This window comes from Prionailurus bengalensis, chromosome X, assembly GCF_016509475.1.
Source record: "Prionailurus bengalensis isolate Pbe53 chromosome X, Fcat_Pben_1.1_paternal_pri, whole genome shotgun sequence".
In the NCBI taxonomy this organism is placed as follows: Eukaryota; Metazoa; Chordata; class Mammalia; order Carnivora; family Felidae; genus Prionailurus; species Prionailurus bengalensis.
Genome location: NC_057361.1, coordinates 63,693,919 through 63,712,816, shown reverse-complemented (window position 1 = coordinate 63,712,816; position 18,898 = coordinate 63,693,919). Strand labels below are relative to the sequence as shown.

The 18,898-nt window shown below is 37.1% G+C and overlaps 1 protein-coding gene and 1 pseudogene across 11 annotated transcripts in view; one reads left to right on the top strand and one right to left on the bottom strand.

Moving 5' to 3' along the window:
* Nucleotides 1-18,898, top strand: part of ATRX (ATRX chromatin remodeler) — a 313,439-nt gene that overhangs the window by 41,860 nt on the left and 252,681 nt on the right. For all 11 annotated transcript variants that reach the window (XM_043570144.1, XM_043570145.1, XM_043570140.1 and 8 more), the window contains one exon: nucleotides 15,705-15,817. In XM_043570144.1, coding sequence (XP_043426079.1) covers nucleotides 15,705-15,817 — 113 coding nt within the window. The remainder of the gene's footprint in view (nucleotides 1-15,704; nucleotides 15,818-18,898) is intronic.
* On the bottom strand, nucleotides 1,687-2,568 carry LOC122477259 (annotated as a pseudogene).

Below are 18,898 nucleotides of genomic sequence, written 5' to 3'. Positions count from 1 at the left end.
CCGTAGCAATCTCTTAGTCGACACATCCCCAAAGGCAAGGGAATTAAAAGCAAAATTGAATTACTGGGACCTTATGAAGATAAAAAGCTTCTGCACAGCAAACAACCAACAAAACTAAAAGGCAACCAACGGAATGGGAAAAGATATATGCAAATGACATATCGGACAAAGGGCTAGTATCCAAAATCTATAAAGAGCTCACCAAACTCCACACTCGAGAAACAGATAACCCAGTGAAGAAATGGGCAGAAAACATGAATAGACACTTCTCTAAAGAAGATATCCGGATGGCCAACAGGCACATGAAAAGATGCTCAACGTTGCTCCTCATCAGGGAAATAAAAATCAAAACCACACTCAGATATCACCTCACGCTAGTCAGAGTGGCCAAAATGAACAAATCAGGAGACTATAGATGCTGGAGTCTATGTGGAGAAACGGGAACCCTCTTGCACTGTTGGTGGGAATGCAAATTGGTGCAGCCACTCTGGAAAACAGTGTGGAGTTTCCTCAGAAAATTAAAAATAGACCTACCCTATGACCCAGCAATAGCATTGCTAGGAATTTATCCACGGGATACAGGAGTACTGATGCATAGGGGCACTTGTACCCCAATGTTTATAGCAGCACTCTCAACAATAGCCAAATTATGGAAAGAGCTTAAATGTCCATCAACTGATGAATGTATAAGGAAATTTTGGTTTATATACACAATGGAGTACTACGTGGCAATGAGAAAGAATGAAATATGGCCCTTTGTAGCAACGTGGCTGGAACTGGAGAGTGTGATGCTAAGTGAAATAAGTCATACAGAGAAAAATAGATACCAGATGTTTTCACTCTTATGTGGATCCTCAGAAACTTAACAGAAACCCATGGGAGTGGGGAAGGAAAAAAAAAAGGTTAGAGTGGGAGAGAGCCAAAGCATAAGAGAGTCTTAGAAACAGAACAAACTGAGGGTTGATGGGGGGTGGGAGGGAGGGGAGGGTGGGTGATGGGAATTGAGGAGGGCACCGTGTGAGATGAGCACTGGGTGTTGTATGGAAACCAATTTGACAATAAATTTCATATATTGGAAAAAGGCAAAAAGTAAGAAAGTTCCTCATAAATCCACCCCTAGAAATGATGACTAATGAAATAATTGGGCATACATCTTTCCACATTTTTTCTTTTCCACTTGTGGGTATATATGGAAAACCTCATGTACACACCCGTGTATTTAAAAACTTAGCTAATGCATCCTGAGAAACTTAACAGAAGACCCTGGGGGAGTGGAAGGAAAAAAAAAAAGGTTAGAGAGGAAGGAAGCCAAAACATAAGAGACTCTTAAAAACTGAGAAGAAACTGAGGGTTGATGGGGGGTAGGAGGGAGGGGAGGGTGGGTGATGGGTATTGAGGAGGACACCTGTTGGTAGGAGTACTGTGTGTTGTATGGAAACCAATTTGACAATAAATTTCTTATTTAAAAAAAATGATAAAGATGAAAATGAAGAAAGATGAAAATTTTTGGAAAAGTATAACTTACTCATACCTGTTTACTCAGACATTATTATACATATTATAGATTTTTTGTCACTGTATATAACTCATAGATTGTTATCATTGGTGATTAAAATTATTTATTTAGAATTATTTTCTTTAGTTAAGATATAGGCAGAATTATTTAAGATAAGATCAAAGGCTTTTCCCAAGTTCTTTTCTAAATCCTTGTAGTACCACTGGCCATATATGAGTGTCTATTTCATAGCACCTTGTTCTACAATGAGTAGTCATTTTTCCCTTAAATATTTCATAGGCAAAAAGATAACCACATTAAACACTTTTTGTTAGCATTTAATAAATTTGTAGTTTAATATCCATTTCTTCACATACTTTATTTACCTTTTAGGTGATGACAATTTTTTCAAAAGTTACCGTAAGGGAGTCAGAGCAAAGTAATGTGTTTTACATTGCTTAGGGTTTGTTAGCACACATTTATCTACTAACCAAAGGGATGATCCTAATAAAGTCAATTCTTGGGTAGTTACGTGTAAAATGTTTGTGATAGAGATAATGGAACAAAGTAATGAAATAAAAAAATGCAGCATTATGGAGATTTGCTTATCGAAATGAGCTTGTTCATTTTGACAGTTAATTCCTCTTTAAAGTGATGGTGGGATTTTCATTATACTTTTTCGTATATGCTGGTACCGGTGACACCATTCATAATACATTCCATCAATAATATCCTAATCTTCTACTTATTGTGCTTTCCTTCTCATTCCATTACTGGTGTTGAACCAATATACTATATGGACAGTTGAATACATTCTGAGTTTTTCTGCCATCAGCTGTCGTTTCTTCAAACCTCTTTCCCATTTTACAAGAAAACCGTTCTAAAGTGTTCTCAGTTTTTATGGTGAGAGACTTGGCTGTCAGAAGTGATGACACAATGTGGCTTGGCCTTTGTGCCCATTTTTCACAGTGCCACTGCCATTTGTCCTTCCTTAATATATTCAGGAATGTCTTTACTCTTCCTTCATAGAATCCTTAAAACCATCTTCCTACCAGTTGCTGAATTGTAGCCATGGTGGGCGTGGGGAACAGGGTCTAGTGCAGGAAGCAGGGCACTTGGTCCTGGGAAGTGTGCTTTGCCTCACACCTTCTAATCCCACCCTCCATTCCCCTGGACCAGGCTGTGCAAACCAGGTTCACCTCGGATCCCGGGACCTGTAGGGCACTGCTTACAAGATAAGTTTTTTATTTAAAGTTTTTACTTTAATTCTAGTTAGTTAGCATACAGTGTTATCTTAGCTTCAGGTGTAAAATACACTGATTCATCAATTCCATGAGTGGCTCCTGGGTGGCTCAGTTGTTAAGCATCTGACTCTTGATTTTGGCTCAGGTCATGATCTCGTGGGTCATGAGTTCGGGCCTGTGTCAGGCTCTGCACTAACAGTGAGGAGACTGCTTGGGGTTCTTTCTCTCTCTCTGTGTCCCTCTCTCTCCCTCCCCTCTCTTGCTGGCCCTTCCCTGCTCGCATTCTTTCTCTCAAAATAAATAAACTTTTAAAAAAGCAAAAAAAAAAAAAATTCCACATATCTGGTGTTCATCACAAATGCTCTCCTCAATCCTGATCACCTATTTAAACCCATCCTCCCATCCACCTCCCCACAGGTAACCATCAGTTTGTTCTCTGTAATTAGGAGTATGTTTTTAAATTTTTCTCTTTTTTTCCCTTTGCTTGTTTGTTTCATTTCTTAAATTCCACACATGACTAAAATCATACAGTGTCTTTCTCTGACTTAATAGTTTTGATTTGCATTTCGCTGATGATGAGTGTTGTTGAGCATCTTCTTAAAAAAAATAATTATTTAGGGATGCCTAGGTAGCTCAGTTGGTTAAGCGTCCGACTTCAGCTCAGGTCATGATCTCACTGCTTGTGAGTTCGAGCCCCACATCGGGCTCTGTGTTGACAGCTCAGAGCCTGGAATCTGCTTCAGATTCTGTCTCTGTCTCTCTGTGCCCCACCCCTGCTCGCTCTCTCTCTCTCTCTCTCTCTCAAAGATAAATATACATTAAAAAGTTAAAAAAAAATATTTACTTATTTCTTTTGAGAGAGGGCGGGGAGGGAGAAGTGTGGGGAGGGACAGAGAGAGGGGAGAGAATCCCAAGCATGCTCCACGCTGCCAGTGCAGAGCCCAACATGGGGTTGGAAGTCCAGGACCATGAGATCATGACCTGAGCTGAAACCATGTCAGATGCTTAACCAACTGAGCCACCCAGGTGTCCCTAGCATCATTTCTTATGACTGTTTGCCATCTGAATATTTTCTTTGGAGAAATGTCTGTTCATGTCTTCTGCCCATTTTCTAATTGGATTATTTGGTTTCAGGTGTTGTAAAAGAGCTTTATGTATTTTGGATACTAGCCCTTTATCAGATATGTTGTTTCCAAATGTCTTCTCTCATTCCTTAGGTTGCCTTTTAGGATTTTTAAAAAATTTTTATTTTGAGGGAGAGAGAGAGAGCACATGAGCAAGTGAGCACAAGTAGGGGAGAGGCAGAGAGAAGAAAGGGAGAGAGAGAATCCCAAGCAGGCTCTGCATTGTCACAGCACAGTCCAACACAGGGCTTGGTCTCAGGAACCATGAGATCATGACCTGAGCTTAAATCCAGAGTCAAGATGCTTAACCAAGTGAGCCACCCAGGTGCTGCATCCTTTTAGTTTTGTTGATGGTCTCCTTCAATGTGCAGAAGCTTTTTATTTTGATGAAGCTCAGTAGTTTATTTTTACTTTTGTTTCCCTTGCCTCAGGAGACATATCTAGAAAAATATTGCTACAGCTAATGTCTGAGACTTTACTATCTATGCTTTCTTCTAGGATTTTTATGGTTTCCTGTCTCCCATTTACTTCTTCAATCCATTTTGAAATTATTTTTGTGTGTGGTGTAAGAAAGTGGTCTAGTTTCATCCTTTTGCATGTCCCTGTCAGGTTTTCCCAACACCATTTGTTGAGGAGACTGTTGTTTTCCCATTGGATATTTTTTCCTGCTTATTGAAAATTGACCATACAGTTGTGGGTTTATTTTTGGGTTTTTATTTTGTTTACCTTTGTGTCTGTTTTTGTTTCAATACTGTACTGTTTTGAGAACTATAGCTTTGTAATATAACTTGAAGTCCAGAATTGTGATACCTCCAGCTTTAGTTTTATTTTTCAAGATTGCTTTTGCTCTTCAGGGTCTTTTGTGGTTCCATACACATTTTAGGATTGTTTGTTCAAGTTCTGTGAAAAATGCTGTTGGATTGCTTGGATGGCTGTCAGTAGAACATGGGAGACTTGATCTCAGGGTCATTAGTTCAAGCCCCACATTGGGCAGAGCTTACTTAAAAAAATAAAGATTTGGTTTTAAAAATCAAAGCTGTTGGTATTTTGGTAGGGATTGTACTAAATGTGTAGATTGCTTTGGGTAATATAGACATTTTAACAATATTTGTTCTTCCAATCCATGAGCATGGAATGTCTTCCCATTTCTTTGTATCCTCTTGAATTTCTTTCATCAATGTTTTGCAGTTTTCAGAATACAGGTCTTTCACCTCATTGGTTAGGTTTATTCTTAAGTATCTTATTTTTGGTGTGATTGTAAATGAGATTGATTCCTTGATTTCTCTTTCTGATGCTTTATTTTATTTATTTATCGTATAGAAGTGCAGCAGATTTTGTTAGATTGATTTTGTATCCTGCGACTTGACTGCATTTGTGTATCAGTGCTAGCAATTTTTTGGTGGAGTCCTTCACGTTTTCTATATGTAGTATGATGTCATCTGCAAAAAGTTTTAACTTCTTCCTTGACTATTTGGATGCCTTTTATTTCTGTTGTCTGATTGCTGTGGTTAGGACATGTAGTACTATATTGAATAAAAGTAGTGGTTAGGACATCTAGTACTATGTTGAATAAAAGTAGTGAGAATGGGGGCGCCTTCGAGGCTCAGTCTGTTGAGTGTTTTTCGCTCAGGTCATGATCTCACAGTTAGTGAGTTTGAGCTCCACATCAGGCTGCTGCTGTCAGTGCGGAGCCCACTTTGGATCCTCTGTCTCCCCCTCTCTGCCCCTCCCCTACTCATGTTCTCTCTCTCAAAAATAAAAACATTAAAAACAAGAATAGTGAGAGTGGACATCCCTGTCTTGTTCCTGACCTTAGGAACAAAAGCTCTCAGTTTTTCCCCATTAAAGATGTTATTAGGGGCACCTGGATGGCTCAATTGGCCAAGTGTCCAGCTTTGGCTCAAGTCATGATCTCAGGGTTTGTGAGTTTGAGCCCTGTGTTGGGCTCTGTGCTGACAGCTGGGAGCCTGGAGCCTGCTTTGGATTCTGTGCCTCCCTCTCTCTCTGCCCCTCCCCTGCTCACGCTCTGTCTCTCTCTCAAAAATAAACATTAAAAAAATTAAAGGATGATATTAGCTGTGGGGTTTTCATATGTGGCCCTTATTATGTTGAGGTATATTCCCTCTAAATTTACTTGTTGAGAGTTTTTATCATAAGTGAATTTTGAACTTTCTCAGGTGCTCTTTCTGCATCGATTGAAATTATATGATTTTTGTCTTTCCTCTTATTGATGTGATGTATCATGTTGATTGATTTTTGAATATTGAACCACACTTGTATCCCAGGAATAATCTCACTTGATCATGGTGAGTGATTTTTTAATGTACTGTTGGATTCGGTTTGCTGGTGTTTTGTTGAGAATGTTTGCATCTGTGTTCATCAGGGATGTTGACCTGTGGCTATCTTTTTTAGTGGTGTCTTTATCTTGTTTTGGTATTAGGGTAATACTGGCCTCATAGAATGAGTTTGGGTGTTTTCCTTCCTTTTCTACTGTTTGGAATAGTCTGAGAAAACCAGGTGTTAACTCTTTATTAAATGTTTGATAGAATTCCATCTATAAAGCCATCTGGTCCTGGACTTGTGTTTCTTGGGAGTTTTTTGATTATTGATTTAATTTTTTTGCTGTCTATCGGTCTGTTCAAATATTCTATTTCTTCCTGTTTCAGTTTTGGTAATTTATGTTTCTAGGAATTTATCCCTTTCTTGTAGGTTGTCCATTTTTTTGGCATATACTTTTTCATAATACTCTCTTATTTGTATTTCTGTGGTGTTGATTGTTATTTTTCCTCTCTCATTTGTCATTTTATTCATTTGAGTCCTTTCTCTCTTTTTCTTGATAAGTGTGGCTAGATATTTATCAATTTTATTTATCTTTTCAAAGAACCAGCTCCTGGTTTCATTAATCTTTTCTTTTTTTTTTTTAGTTTCTGTATCATTTATTTCTGCTCTAATTTTTATTATTTTCCTCCTGTTGGATTTAGCTTTTGTTTTTCTAGCTCCTTTAGTTGTAAATTTAAATTATTTGAGATTCTTCTTGCTTCTTGAGGTATGCCTGTATTGCTATAAGCTTTCCTTTTAGAACTGCTTTTGCTTCCTCCTACAGGTTTTGAGCCATTGTGTTTTCAGTTTCATTCATTTCCATATACTTTATTTTTGAGAGAGAGAGAGAGAGAGAGAGAGGCAGGCATGTGCTTAGGAGGGCCAGAGGGAGAGAGGGATAATCTTAAGCAGGGTCCATGTTCAGCACAGAGCCTTACATGACTCATGACCATGAGATCCTGACCTGAAGTGAAATCAAGAGTCAGATGCTTAACCGACTGAGTCACCCAGGCGACCCTTAATGTACTTTTTTAAATTTCCTGGTTGACCCATTCATTGTTTAGTAGCATGTTATTTCACTTCCATGTGAATGTGGTCTTTCCAGACTTTTTGTTGGGGTCGACTTATAGTTTCATAGCATTGTGGTTAGAAAATATGCATGGTATGACTTCAATCTTTTTGAATTTGTTGGGGATTGTTTTGTGGACTAATATGTGAAGATACTTGTTTTATTATTAATGAAGGTGGTAATTAAAATTTAATGGTCATTGTTTCAGAATTTTAGATTATTAGAATTTTGTAGATAAAGCTAAAGTTCCATTTGAACTATTTTTAGTTTCTTTATATTGACTCATGTTGCTCTAGTTCATTCATTTAACTGCTGTATAGTATTCTTTTATGTGAACATATAATCTATCCATTCTGTTTTTTGTGAATAATTAATTGGGTTATTTCCAAATTTTCTCTAGTGTAAACAGTGCTGAAGTTAGTACATTCTTTGCTCATGTCTTTAGGGGCCAGGTGCAACACCAACTTTCTTTTATAATATTTACTTGATAATATTAAATATCTTTTAAAATATTTACCATTTTAGGGGCACCTTGGCTCAGTTGGTTAGGCATCCAACTTTGGCTCAGGTCATGATCTCATGGCTCGTGAGTTTGAGCCCCACTTTGAGCTTTGTGCTGACAGCTCAGAGCCTGGAACCTGCTTAGGATTCTGTGTCTCCCTCTCTCTCTCTGCCCCTCCCCCACTCACGCTCTGTCTCTCTCTCTCAAAAATAAACATTAAATTAGAAAAAATTTACCATTTTACCATTTTTAAGTGTATAATTCAGTGGGTTTAGGTAAATATATTGGCATTCTTGTGCAACCATCATCACTCCCCATTTCCAGAACTTTTTCATCATTTCCCAAACAGAAACTGTACCCATTAAACAATAACTGCATTCCCTCCCCCTTCCAGCCCTCTATTCTTTCTGTCTCTATGAATTTGTTCAAGGAACATCAGCCAAGTGGAATTACATATTTTTCCTTTTGTTGTGTCTGGCTTGCTCATTTAGTATGTTTTAAAAATTCATTTATGTTATAGCATGTGTCAGAATTTCATTTCTTTTTAGGCAATATCATTTCCTTTTATTCCTTTTATTTTTCCGTTCACCTATTTTTGATGGATTTTGGCCGTTGTAAATAATCCTGGTATGAACATTTGTGTGCAAATATTTGTTTGATTTCCGACTTTCTTTTGGATATATACTTAGAGGTGGAATTGCTGGATCATATGGTAATTCTTTTAAAAAAATTGTTTTTATTATGTTTCTTTATTTTTGAGAGGCAGAGAGAGACAGAGCATGAATGGGGGAGGGGCAGAGAGAGAGGGAGACACAGAATCCAAAGCAGGCTCCAGGCTCTAGGCTCTGAGCCGTGGGTCATATGGTAATTCTGTTTAACTTTTTGAGGTATTACCATATTGTTTTTCTGCAGTGGGCGCACCATTTGATATTCCTACCAGCAATACACCCAGGGTTGTAATAGCTCCACATTCTCATCAGCACTCATTTTTTCCCATTTTTTTGTAATAAAAATGGGTGTGAAATGGTACCTCATTTTGGTTTTGATTTGTTTTCCCTATAGTGTTTTAAGCCTCTTTTTGTGTGCTTATTGGATATTTGTACATTTTCTCTGGAGAAATATCTATTCAAGACCATCGACTATTCTTAAATTTGTTTTTTGTTGTTGAGTTCTGGGATTTTCTTATATAATACTGTGGATGTTAATACCACTTCAGATATATGATTTGGAAATATTTTTTCATAATCTGTGGGTTGTCTTTTCACTCTCTTTATAGTGTCCTTTGATGCACAGTTTTTCATTTTAGTGAAATTCAGTTATTTTTTTTTCTATTGTTGCATTGTACTTTTGATATCATGTTCAAGAAACCATCACCAAATCTAGGGGCGCCTGAGTGGCTCAGTCGTGAGTTCGAGTCCCGCATCAGGCTCTGTGCTGACAGCTCAGAGCCTGAAGCCTGCTTCAGATTCTGTGTCTCCCTCTCTCTATGCCCCTCCCCCATTCAATGCTCTCTCTCTGTCTCTCAAAAATAAATGTTAAAAAAAAATAAAAAAAGAAAAATCATCACCAAATCCAATGTCCCAAGGATTCTTTCCTGTGTTTTCTTTGAGTAATTTAATAGTTTTAGCTAGTATGTTTAGTTCTTTGTTGCCTTTTATGTTAATTTTTATTATATCAGGTAAGGGTCCAGCTTTATTCTTTGGCATGTGGATATCCCATTTTTCCAGCCCTTTTATTGAAAGAACTGCCCTTTCTCTATGGAATGATTTTGACACCTTTGGTGAAAATAAGTTGACCATATGCACACAAGGGTTTTGGTGTTTCTGTTCCTTGGCCTATGAGTTTGTCCTTATGTCAGTACTGTACTGTTTCATTTATTTTAGCTCTGCAGTTAGTTTTGAAATCAGGAAGTGTGAGTTCTCCAAATTTGTTCTTTTTCATGATTGTTTTGGTTATTTGTGATTCCTGGAGCTTCCCCATGAATTTTAGGATGGCCTTTTCTGTTTTCTGCAAAATATGCTGTTGAGATTTTGATAGGGGTTGAAATGAATTTCTAGGTCATTTGTGTAGTATTGTCATTTTAACTTTTAGTATTGTGTAGTATTGTCATATTAATTTTTTCTAACCCATAGAAACTGTATTTCCATTTATTTGTGTCTTCAATTTCAACAATGAAAACATTGCTGTTTTGCAGTTTTCAGTGTTTAAGTCTTTTGCCTCCTTGATTAAATTTATTCCAAAATATTGTTTCTGATGCTATTGTAAATGGAATTGTTTTCTTAATTTCCTTTTTGGACTGTTCATTGTTAGTGTGTAGAAATGCAATTAGTTCTTGTGGTTGATACTGTATCCACTAAGTTTACTGAATTTATTTAACTATCTCAATTTTTTTGCGACATCTTGAACTTTTTTTTTTTTGAGAGTGCATGATGTGGGGGGAGGGGAAAGAGGGAGGGAGAGAGAGAGAAAGAAAATCTTAAGCAGGCTCCACCTTAAGCAGACTCCACTCTCAGCCTGGAGCCCAATGTGGGGCTTGATCCCAAGATCCCTGGGTTCATGACCTGAGCTGAAATCAAGAGTAGATGCTTAACCAACTAAGCTACCCAGGAGCCATTTTCTACATATAAGAAGCCATCTGTGAACAGAAATAATTTAACTCTTTCCAATTTGGATAACATGCTATTTTAAATAGTCATGAAGTGAACAAAAATTTTTAAATTGTTTACCATTCTTTTTTCCATTAAAAAAAACCTATTTTGGTCAATATGATCACACCCATGGTCATATTACCAAATTTTAGAGACTGTGTGGTCCATGGCTGTGCCTTAAACACAGCAGCCCATCTATGGGAACAGATGCATGAATGGATTAAATGTGAAAAATAGTTTTTTTAAATACATTACCATTGTGGCAAACTGGGTAATGAATACACAGAATCTTTTTTAAAACTGCATGTCTGGGCGCCTGGGTGGCGCAGTCGGTTAAGCGTCCGACTTCAGCCAGGTCACGATCTCGCGGTCTGTGAGTTTGAGCCCCGCGTTGGGCTCTGGGATGATGGCTCAGAGCCTGGAGCCTGTTTCCGATTCTGTGTCTCCCTCTCTCTCTGCCCCTCCCCCATTCATGCTCTGTCTCTCTCTGTCCCAAAAATAAATAAACGTTGAAAAAAAAAAATAAAACTGCATGTCACTCTCCATTTATCTCAAAATGAAAAATTTAATTCAAAAAATGACTAGTTCCTCTATGCATATACATCTCCAAAATAAAAGTACAAAAGAGTACACATGAAATTTTTGTAATTCCACAGTTATTCATGGAAAAAAATTAGTAACACATTCAAGGGAAAGAACACAGCCCTTAGTTAAAAATATTGACATTAGGACTCAAAATTTGTCCAAAATCTAGTCATTCATGATATGGTTACCTTACAGTAGGAATTAAAGTTTTTATGATCCACTGGCAGATAGGTCAATTTTTACAGGTCATCAGCAACAAGCCCATGTTATAATTGTGTAACTGTGAGCATGAAGGCAGTACACATTCTTCCTCAATGGAGATTTTTAATTTTTAATTTTTTTTATGTTTATTTTTGGGAGACAGAGAGACAGAGTAGGGGAGGGGCAGAGAGAGAGGGAGACGCAGAATCTAAAGCAGGCTCCAGGCTCCGAGCCTTCGGCACAGAGCCCAATGCAGGGCTCGAACCCACGAAGTGCGGGATCATGATGACCTGGGGCAAAGTTGGATGCTCAACCGACTGAGCCACCCAGGCATCCCCCTCAATGCAGATTTTTAACCACTCTTAAAAAGATTTTTTTAAGGACTAGGACCTACAGTTAAGTAACATATATAGTACTGGTTGAGTTAGCTTCACGTTTTAGTAGAGGGATGAAGAGAGTGACAATCATGTCTGGATTTAATACAAATATCCTTTGTAATAGTTCACAGTTATGAAACTAATAAATTAATGTATGCAGTTTTGCCTTAGGAAGATTGTTTAGTTTACAAAAGTATTGATAAGTGTCACATTTTAAATGGTTTGTTGGGGGGCACCTGGGTGGTTCAGTTGGTTAAGTGTCCGACTTTGGCTCAGGTCATGACCTTGCAGTTATGACCTTGCAGTTCGTGAGTTCGAGCCCTGCATTGGGCTCTGTGATGACAGCTCAGAGCCTGGAGCTTGCTTGGGATTCTGTGTCTCCCTCTCTTTCTGCCCTTCCCCTGCTCACACTTGGTCTGTCTCTCCTTAAATGGTTTGTTGTGTTTAAAATACTGTTTCCAAGGGCGCCTGTGTGGCTCAGTTGGTTAAGCATGTATTCTTGATTTTGGCTCAGGTCATTATCTTGCAGTTCATGAGTTAGAGCCCCATGTTGTGCTCTGTGCTGATAGCTCAGAGCCTGGAGCCTGCTTGGGATTCTGTGTCTCACTCTCTCTCTGCCCCTCCCCCCTCCCCCGCTTGCACTATGTTTCTCTGAAAAATGAATAAACATTAAAAAAAGTAAGCTTAAAAAAAGTGTGATTCTAGAAATGAGGCAGATTTTAAAAGGTGACATCAGAGCTTCTATATGCAGATGGGTACGTCCCTTCTCAGTAGGCCATACTGATATCAGTGATGATGTTATTCCTGAAGACATTTTGGGAACTCTCCTTTTGTAGTCAATGTAGAAGTCATGCAAGAAAATGTTAAGGAATATTTGAGATTTCGGCAAAAAAGTTATTTTATCCAACCTGATAATTCACTGTATTTGACTCTAAATGACATTTAGCTGTTTGCAAAAATCCCACCCACCTCAAAGAAGATTTTTCAAAAGAATGAGCAAAATTTTTTAAGTATCCACATGTTTTTATCATTTGGCTTCTACCTGGTTTCTTAATTTATAATATAAGACAAACATGTTTATGCCTAAAAGTGCTATCATTCACAGAAGGAGAAAGTTCTACTGATTGTATTCAATTGTTTTAATTTTTACATGTGATAGTAGTAATATTAATGGGTTGTGCTGACTTATCCACAGTCCTGACCTTGGTCAGCTACAGCATGGATTCATGTGATAGCTGGCTTTGTGGTTGGAATGAGTGAGAAAAATCACTATTTTGTTGGTTTGCTGTACTCTTTTCTAAAGAATAACTTTTTTCTCTTTTATAATGTGTTGATGGGACAAGAATATAGAATGATATTCTTATTTTTGAATTTTGGTTACAAGAAATTCTGTGTGCCATGGGTTGATACATAGTATCTTTTGATCTGGTTCCATTTTCTAATTTAAGATTAAGGACTCGGAGTAACTCGATAATTTTTTGTACATTTAACTTTTCCAAGGCAAGGTTATGGGAAAAAGTAGAAATCATACACTCTTGGGATCTTTATTCTAGAGGCAAGTTTGTTTCGGAACTTTGTAAAATAACTTTCTTCATTGAAAGAAAATAGTTGCAGTTATGTCTGGTATATCTCATTTCTTTTTCTTTCCCTTGATATCCTGGGTTCTCCCTAACCAAACATAGGAAAATGATGCAGAGGGGGCTACTGGCCTTGGGGTGGGCCTAGTGCACTGCATGAATGGTGGTGGTACCTGGCCCAGGAAGGACTGATAACAACTGTTACTTGATTCACAGTGTTTTAATTTTCATTCTGTTGATTACTAGTGAGGTTGTAGTGATTTTTCTTCCAATTTTTTGTTACTCCATTGTATTCCCTTTTAAAAAGTTGTTTCTTTTTATTCACTTACTTACTAGGAATTTAGTATTTTTAGAAAATCTAATGAGGATGTTTTTATATTCTTATTTTCAAGTTAGTTTGCCTTTTAAATTTTGGTTATGGATTTTTTGGAAGTGTATATGCAGGTATTACCTTTAAATATATAAATGGATTCTTGAATATCTTCCTCTCTTTGCAATTTTTATTGAGAAAATTCACATAAAATTCACGGTTTACATCAATTTAGTTTAGAATTTAATGTTTTTTTCTAGCAAATTTACAATATTGTGCAACTGTCACACTTTGTAATTCTAGAAAATTTTCATTGCCTCCCCAAAATAACACATACCTCCCAATACCCCACTTCCTCTAGCCCCTGGCAGTTACTAATCTTACTGTCTTTATAGAATTGCATATATTGGGCATTTTATATCTATAAATGGAATCATCCAATATGTGGCATTTTGCATTTGCCTTTTTTAGCATAATGTTTCCAATGATCATCCATGCTTTAGCATGCTTTAGGATGAATATTTCTTTCCTTTTTATTGGGATATAATATTCTATTGTTTAGCAGTTGGACATTTGGGTACTTTCTCCTTTTGTTGGCTATTATGAACATTGCCATGACCATTTGTGTACAGTATTTTTTGTGTGGGCATGTGATTTTATTCCCTTGGATATATATCTAGGAATGGAATTACTGAGTCATTTGGAAACTTTATGTTTAACTTTTTGAGTTACCACTAAACATTTTTATAGTGCCTGTACCATTTTACATCTCTACCAGCAATGTATTTGGGTTCCAATTTCTTTACACACTTGCCAACTCTTATTTTTCATTTTAAAAATTATATCCACTCTAAAGAGTGGTATCTTACTATGGTTTTGATTTGCATTTTCCTTTTTAAAAAAAAGTGTTTATTTGAGGCAGAGAGAGTGTGTGCATGTGCATGGGAGGGGCATAGAGGAAGAGAATCTGAAGCACGCTGTGTGCTGTCATTGCAGACCCAGTAGCAGGGCTTGATCTCACAAATTGTGAGATCACGACCTGAGTGAAATCAAGAGTTGGAAGCTCTACCCAGTGAGCCACCCAGGCACCTAATGCATTGTCCTAATGACTCATAATCTTGAGCATTTTTCATGTGTATAAATGTTTTATTTACTTTTGAGAGAGAGAGAGACAGAGTATGAGCAGGGGAGGGGCAGAGAGAGGGAGACACAGAGTCTGAAGCAGGTTTCAGCCTCTGAGCTGTCAGCACAGAGCCTGACACAGGGCTCAAACACTTGAATCACAGGATCATGACCTGAGCCGAAGTTGGACGCTTAACCGACTGAGCCACCCAGATGCCCCTGCATTTTTCATGTGTTTACTGGCCCTTTGTATATCTTCTTTGGGGAAATGTATATCTAAGTCCTTTGCCCATTTTTAAATTGGGTCTTCTTTTATTGTTTTAATTGTAAAAATTCTTTATTAAAAGTATAAAAATCATTTTAAAGGATATATATTGTCTTATTAAAGGATATATATTATATAAAAGGCTATTAATATCTTTTCAGATATATGATTTGAAGATAGTTTTCTTTAGTTGTATGGATTTTCTCTTTACATTCTTGATGTTATCTTTTAATGCACAAAAGTTTTAAATTTCAATGAAGTGAGTTTTATCTATTTTTCATCTTTTAAAAGTTTAGGAAAACATACTAGAATTGGGGTACATGTTTATTTTTGTGCATTTTAAAATTTTAACTTGTATAACTCTGTTGGATTACAGATGTACCTATTATATAACTTAGCAGGATATGCTGTAACAATTAAGCTGTATAAATATTTCCCTGGGAATCTGTGAGCTCTTCTAAGTCCTGTTTTAAATTTTATTCATCTTTGTGTCATTTATACAATTATTCTGTGACAAGCAGAAGACAGAATGATAAACAAAAAAACTGTAGAAGGTTTCCAGGGAGTGTTTAGTAAATATATTCGATACATTACTCAATTATGATTCTAAACGATGTAGAGCAAAATCTCATCAGCTTTTTCCTTAAATTATATTTTGATCCTGGGTAAGTATAAAGTAGGTTGGGTTGTTTATTTTCAAATCCTTACTGAAATAATTAACATTCTTTTTTTAATTTTTATATTGAATATGCTTTCTTTCAGATGACTTACAGTATAGATATGTTTTCAGTTTGTTAGACCCTTACACTTGATTAAATATATGACAAGCTAATTAAGGAAGTTCTTTAAATTTTTTGTTTTAATAGTGAAAGCAAGTTGAATACATTGGTGCAGAAGCTTCATGACTTCCTGGCACACTCATCAGAAGAATCTGAAGAAACAAGTTCTCCTCCAAGACTTGTGATGAACCAAAGCACAGGTAAATTGAAAAATAATATGCAATATCTTTTAGTCTATTTTCCATTCATTTTTGGGAGGGAGGGAGAAGCTAGCAAAAGCTTTAATAGCTCTTATGTATTTAGTATTTAGCTAATATCTGATATTAGAGAATTATTTCATTTGAGAGAGAGAGAGAGAATCCCAGGTGGGCTCTGTGTTGATGCAGGGCTTGATCCCATGACCCGAGCAGAAATCAAGAGTCAGGATGCTCAACCAGCTGAGTCACCCAGGTGCTCCTGATGTTGGAGATTTTAATTTAGATAAATAAAATGTAGGTTGTGTGGTTATAGGTGCTTAGAGAATGATGTACTTATGGTTTTATGCCTAATGGAGATGTCTTCTAGAGTGGGTGATAAATGTCACTATGAAAAATAGGTAGTATTAGAAGAGGCGGGAGCAGTATAGAAATAAATTATCTTAGCAGTTGTTTGTGTATTATGAGTTAAATTTTTATGTTTGATAACTTCTGAGTAGAATTGGTATATTTTTTTGTATAAATAAGACTTAACATCTCCTTTGTCCCTCATTTTCTACTTTTTAAAAGTATCCTGTGTCATGTGATGATCACTTATTTTCAGGTTTTCATGGGTAGCTACATATAGAAGAACTGAATACACACACATACACATACACATATACATGCATGTGCACCGCAGATAAAATTGGTACAAAAAGTATAGTAGAGGTAGACCACAGTGAGAAGTTAACCATATATGTAATTAGAGTTCCACAAGGAGAGAAAATTAAACTCCTAAAGATCAAAACAACAACAACAACAACAACAAAACCAAGAGAAAAACTTAGAAGCAGGCAGAGGAAAAAATTCATTGCTTTCAAAGGGAATAGCAATAACAGTGATAGCATACATGAATGATAGAAGCTACATGACTTTAAAGTACCAAATGATGGGGCGCCTGGGTGGCGCAGTCGGTTAAGCGTCCGACTTCAGCCAGGTCATGATCTCGCGGTCCGTGAGTTCGAGCCCCGCGTCAGGCTCTGGGCTGATGGCTCGGAGCCTGGAGCCTGTTTCCGATTCTGTGTCTCCCTCTCTCTCTGCCCCTCCCCCGTTCATGCTCTGTCTTTCTCTGTCCCAAAAATAAATAAAAACGTTAAAAAAAAAATAAAGTACCAAATGAAAATAATTGCCATCTTGGTACTTTATATTCAGTGAAAATGTCTTTCAAAAGTGAAGGTGAAATTAATATAGAAAAAAAGTGAGAACTCCATGTTAGTAGACCTACACTAGTTGAAATACTAAAGGCTTTTTTTTAATCAGAAGGAAAATAATTTGAAATGGCAATACCAAAATACAGAAATTAATGAATAATAATGGGAAGGATAAGTAGGTGGGTAAAACTAAATATGTAGTGTTATCTAATCCATAGTCCCTATTCTTAATTCAGAAATTGCCCCAACAGTTTTTATAGATAAGTTGTTCCTCCCAAGTCAAGGATCTGCTTGAAGATAACATATTGTGTATAGTGGTCTTTTTAGTCTTTTCAAATCTAAAACCATTTCTCTGTTGGAACCATGACAATTTTGAAATGCAAAGGTCTATTACATTGGTGACCCTTGATGTGAATTTGTCTGAATAGGTAGATTCAAGTTATTTATTTTTTTGGTCAAGGTTACTATGTAAGTGGTGCTGTATTGTTGTCAATACATCATCTCACAAGACACATGATGTAATTTTTTTCTTTTTTTTAAAGTTTTTATTCATTTTTGAGAGAGAGAGAGAGAACAAGCAAGGGAGGGGTAGAGAGAGATGGAAGCAGAGAATCCCAAGCAGGTTCCCCACTATCAGCACAGAGCCCGATGCAGGGCTCAAACCCATGAACCATGATGTCTTGAGCTGAAATCAAGAGTCAGATGCTTAGCCGACTGAGCCACCCAGGTGCCCCTGTAATTTTTTTCTTTTTATAACACTTTTTAAAAAAATAGTATGTATTTTTGAGAGAGAGACAGCACGCAAGAGGGGAAGGGGCACAGAGAGGGAGACACAGAATTTGAAGCAGGCTCCAAGATCTGAGCTGTCAGCACAGAGCCCGACACAGGGCTTGAATCCACGAACTGTGAGATCATGATCTGAGATGAAGTCAGATGCTTAACTGACTAAGCCACCCAGGCACCCCTGTAATTTTTTTCTTTTATTGGTGATGTTAACTTAGGATACTTTGTTATGGTTGATTTGCTAGATTAACCCACTGTAAACTTAATGATTTTTTCCTTTGTAACTAATAAGTAATTTGTAGGAGATTACTGTGAAACTAGGTATTCTTTTTCATCATCAAAAGTTAATTTATGTGTTTTCTGTTGCAAATTAACACAAGCATGGCAGCTTCCAATAATCCAAATGTATTATTTCACATTTCTGTAGGTCAGGAGTCCAGTGACCTTTTCTGGCCTCTGCCCAGGGTATCACAGGGCTAAAGTGAAAGTGTCATTAAGACTATGTTCTTTTTCTCTCTCTCTTCCAAAAATAAATAAACATTAAAAAAATTTTAGGCTGTGTCTCTCTCTTCTACCCCTCCCCTGCTCACACTCTTTTTCTCTCTCTCCTTCAAAAATAAATAAACATAAAAAAATGACTATGTTCCTTTCTGGGGTGCCTGGGTGACTCAGTCAGTTAAACATCTGACTCTTGGTTTCAGCTCTGGTGACGATCTCAACAGTTTATGAGTTTGAGCCCTGCATTGGGCTCTGCACTAATAGTGCAGAATCTGCTTGGGATTCTCTCTCTCTCCCTCTTTCTGCCCATCCCTGGCTCACATGTTATGTCTCTGTCTCTCACAAAATAAATAAATAAACTTAAAAACATAAAGACTGTATTCCTTTTTGAAGGCTCTGTGGGAAAATCCATTTCTGTGCTCATTCAGATTGTTGGCAGAATTAAAGTCCTTGTGGTTGTACTTCTGAGGTTTCCATTTCTTTGTGGTCATTGGACAAGATCCTCTCAGCTTCTTAAGGCTATTTGTATTTCTTCTCACATGACCCCCTCCATATTCAAAGGTAGCAACAGCATGTTGAGTCTTTCTCATGATTTGTATCTCTCTAACTCTTC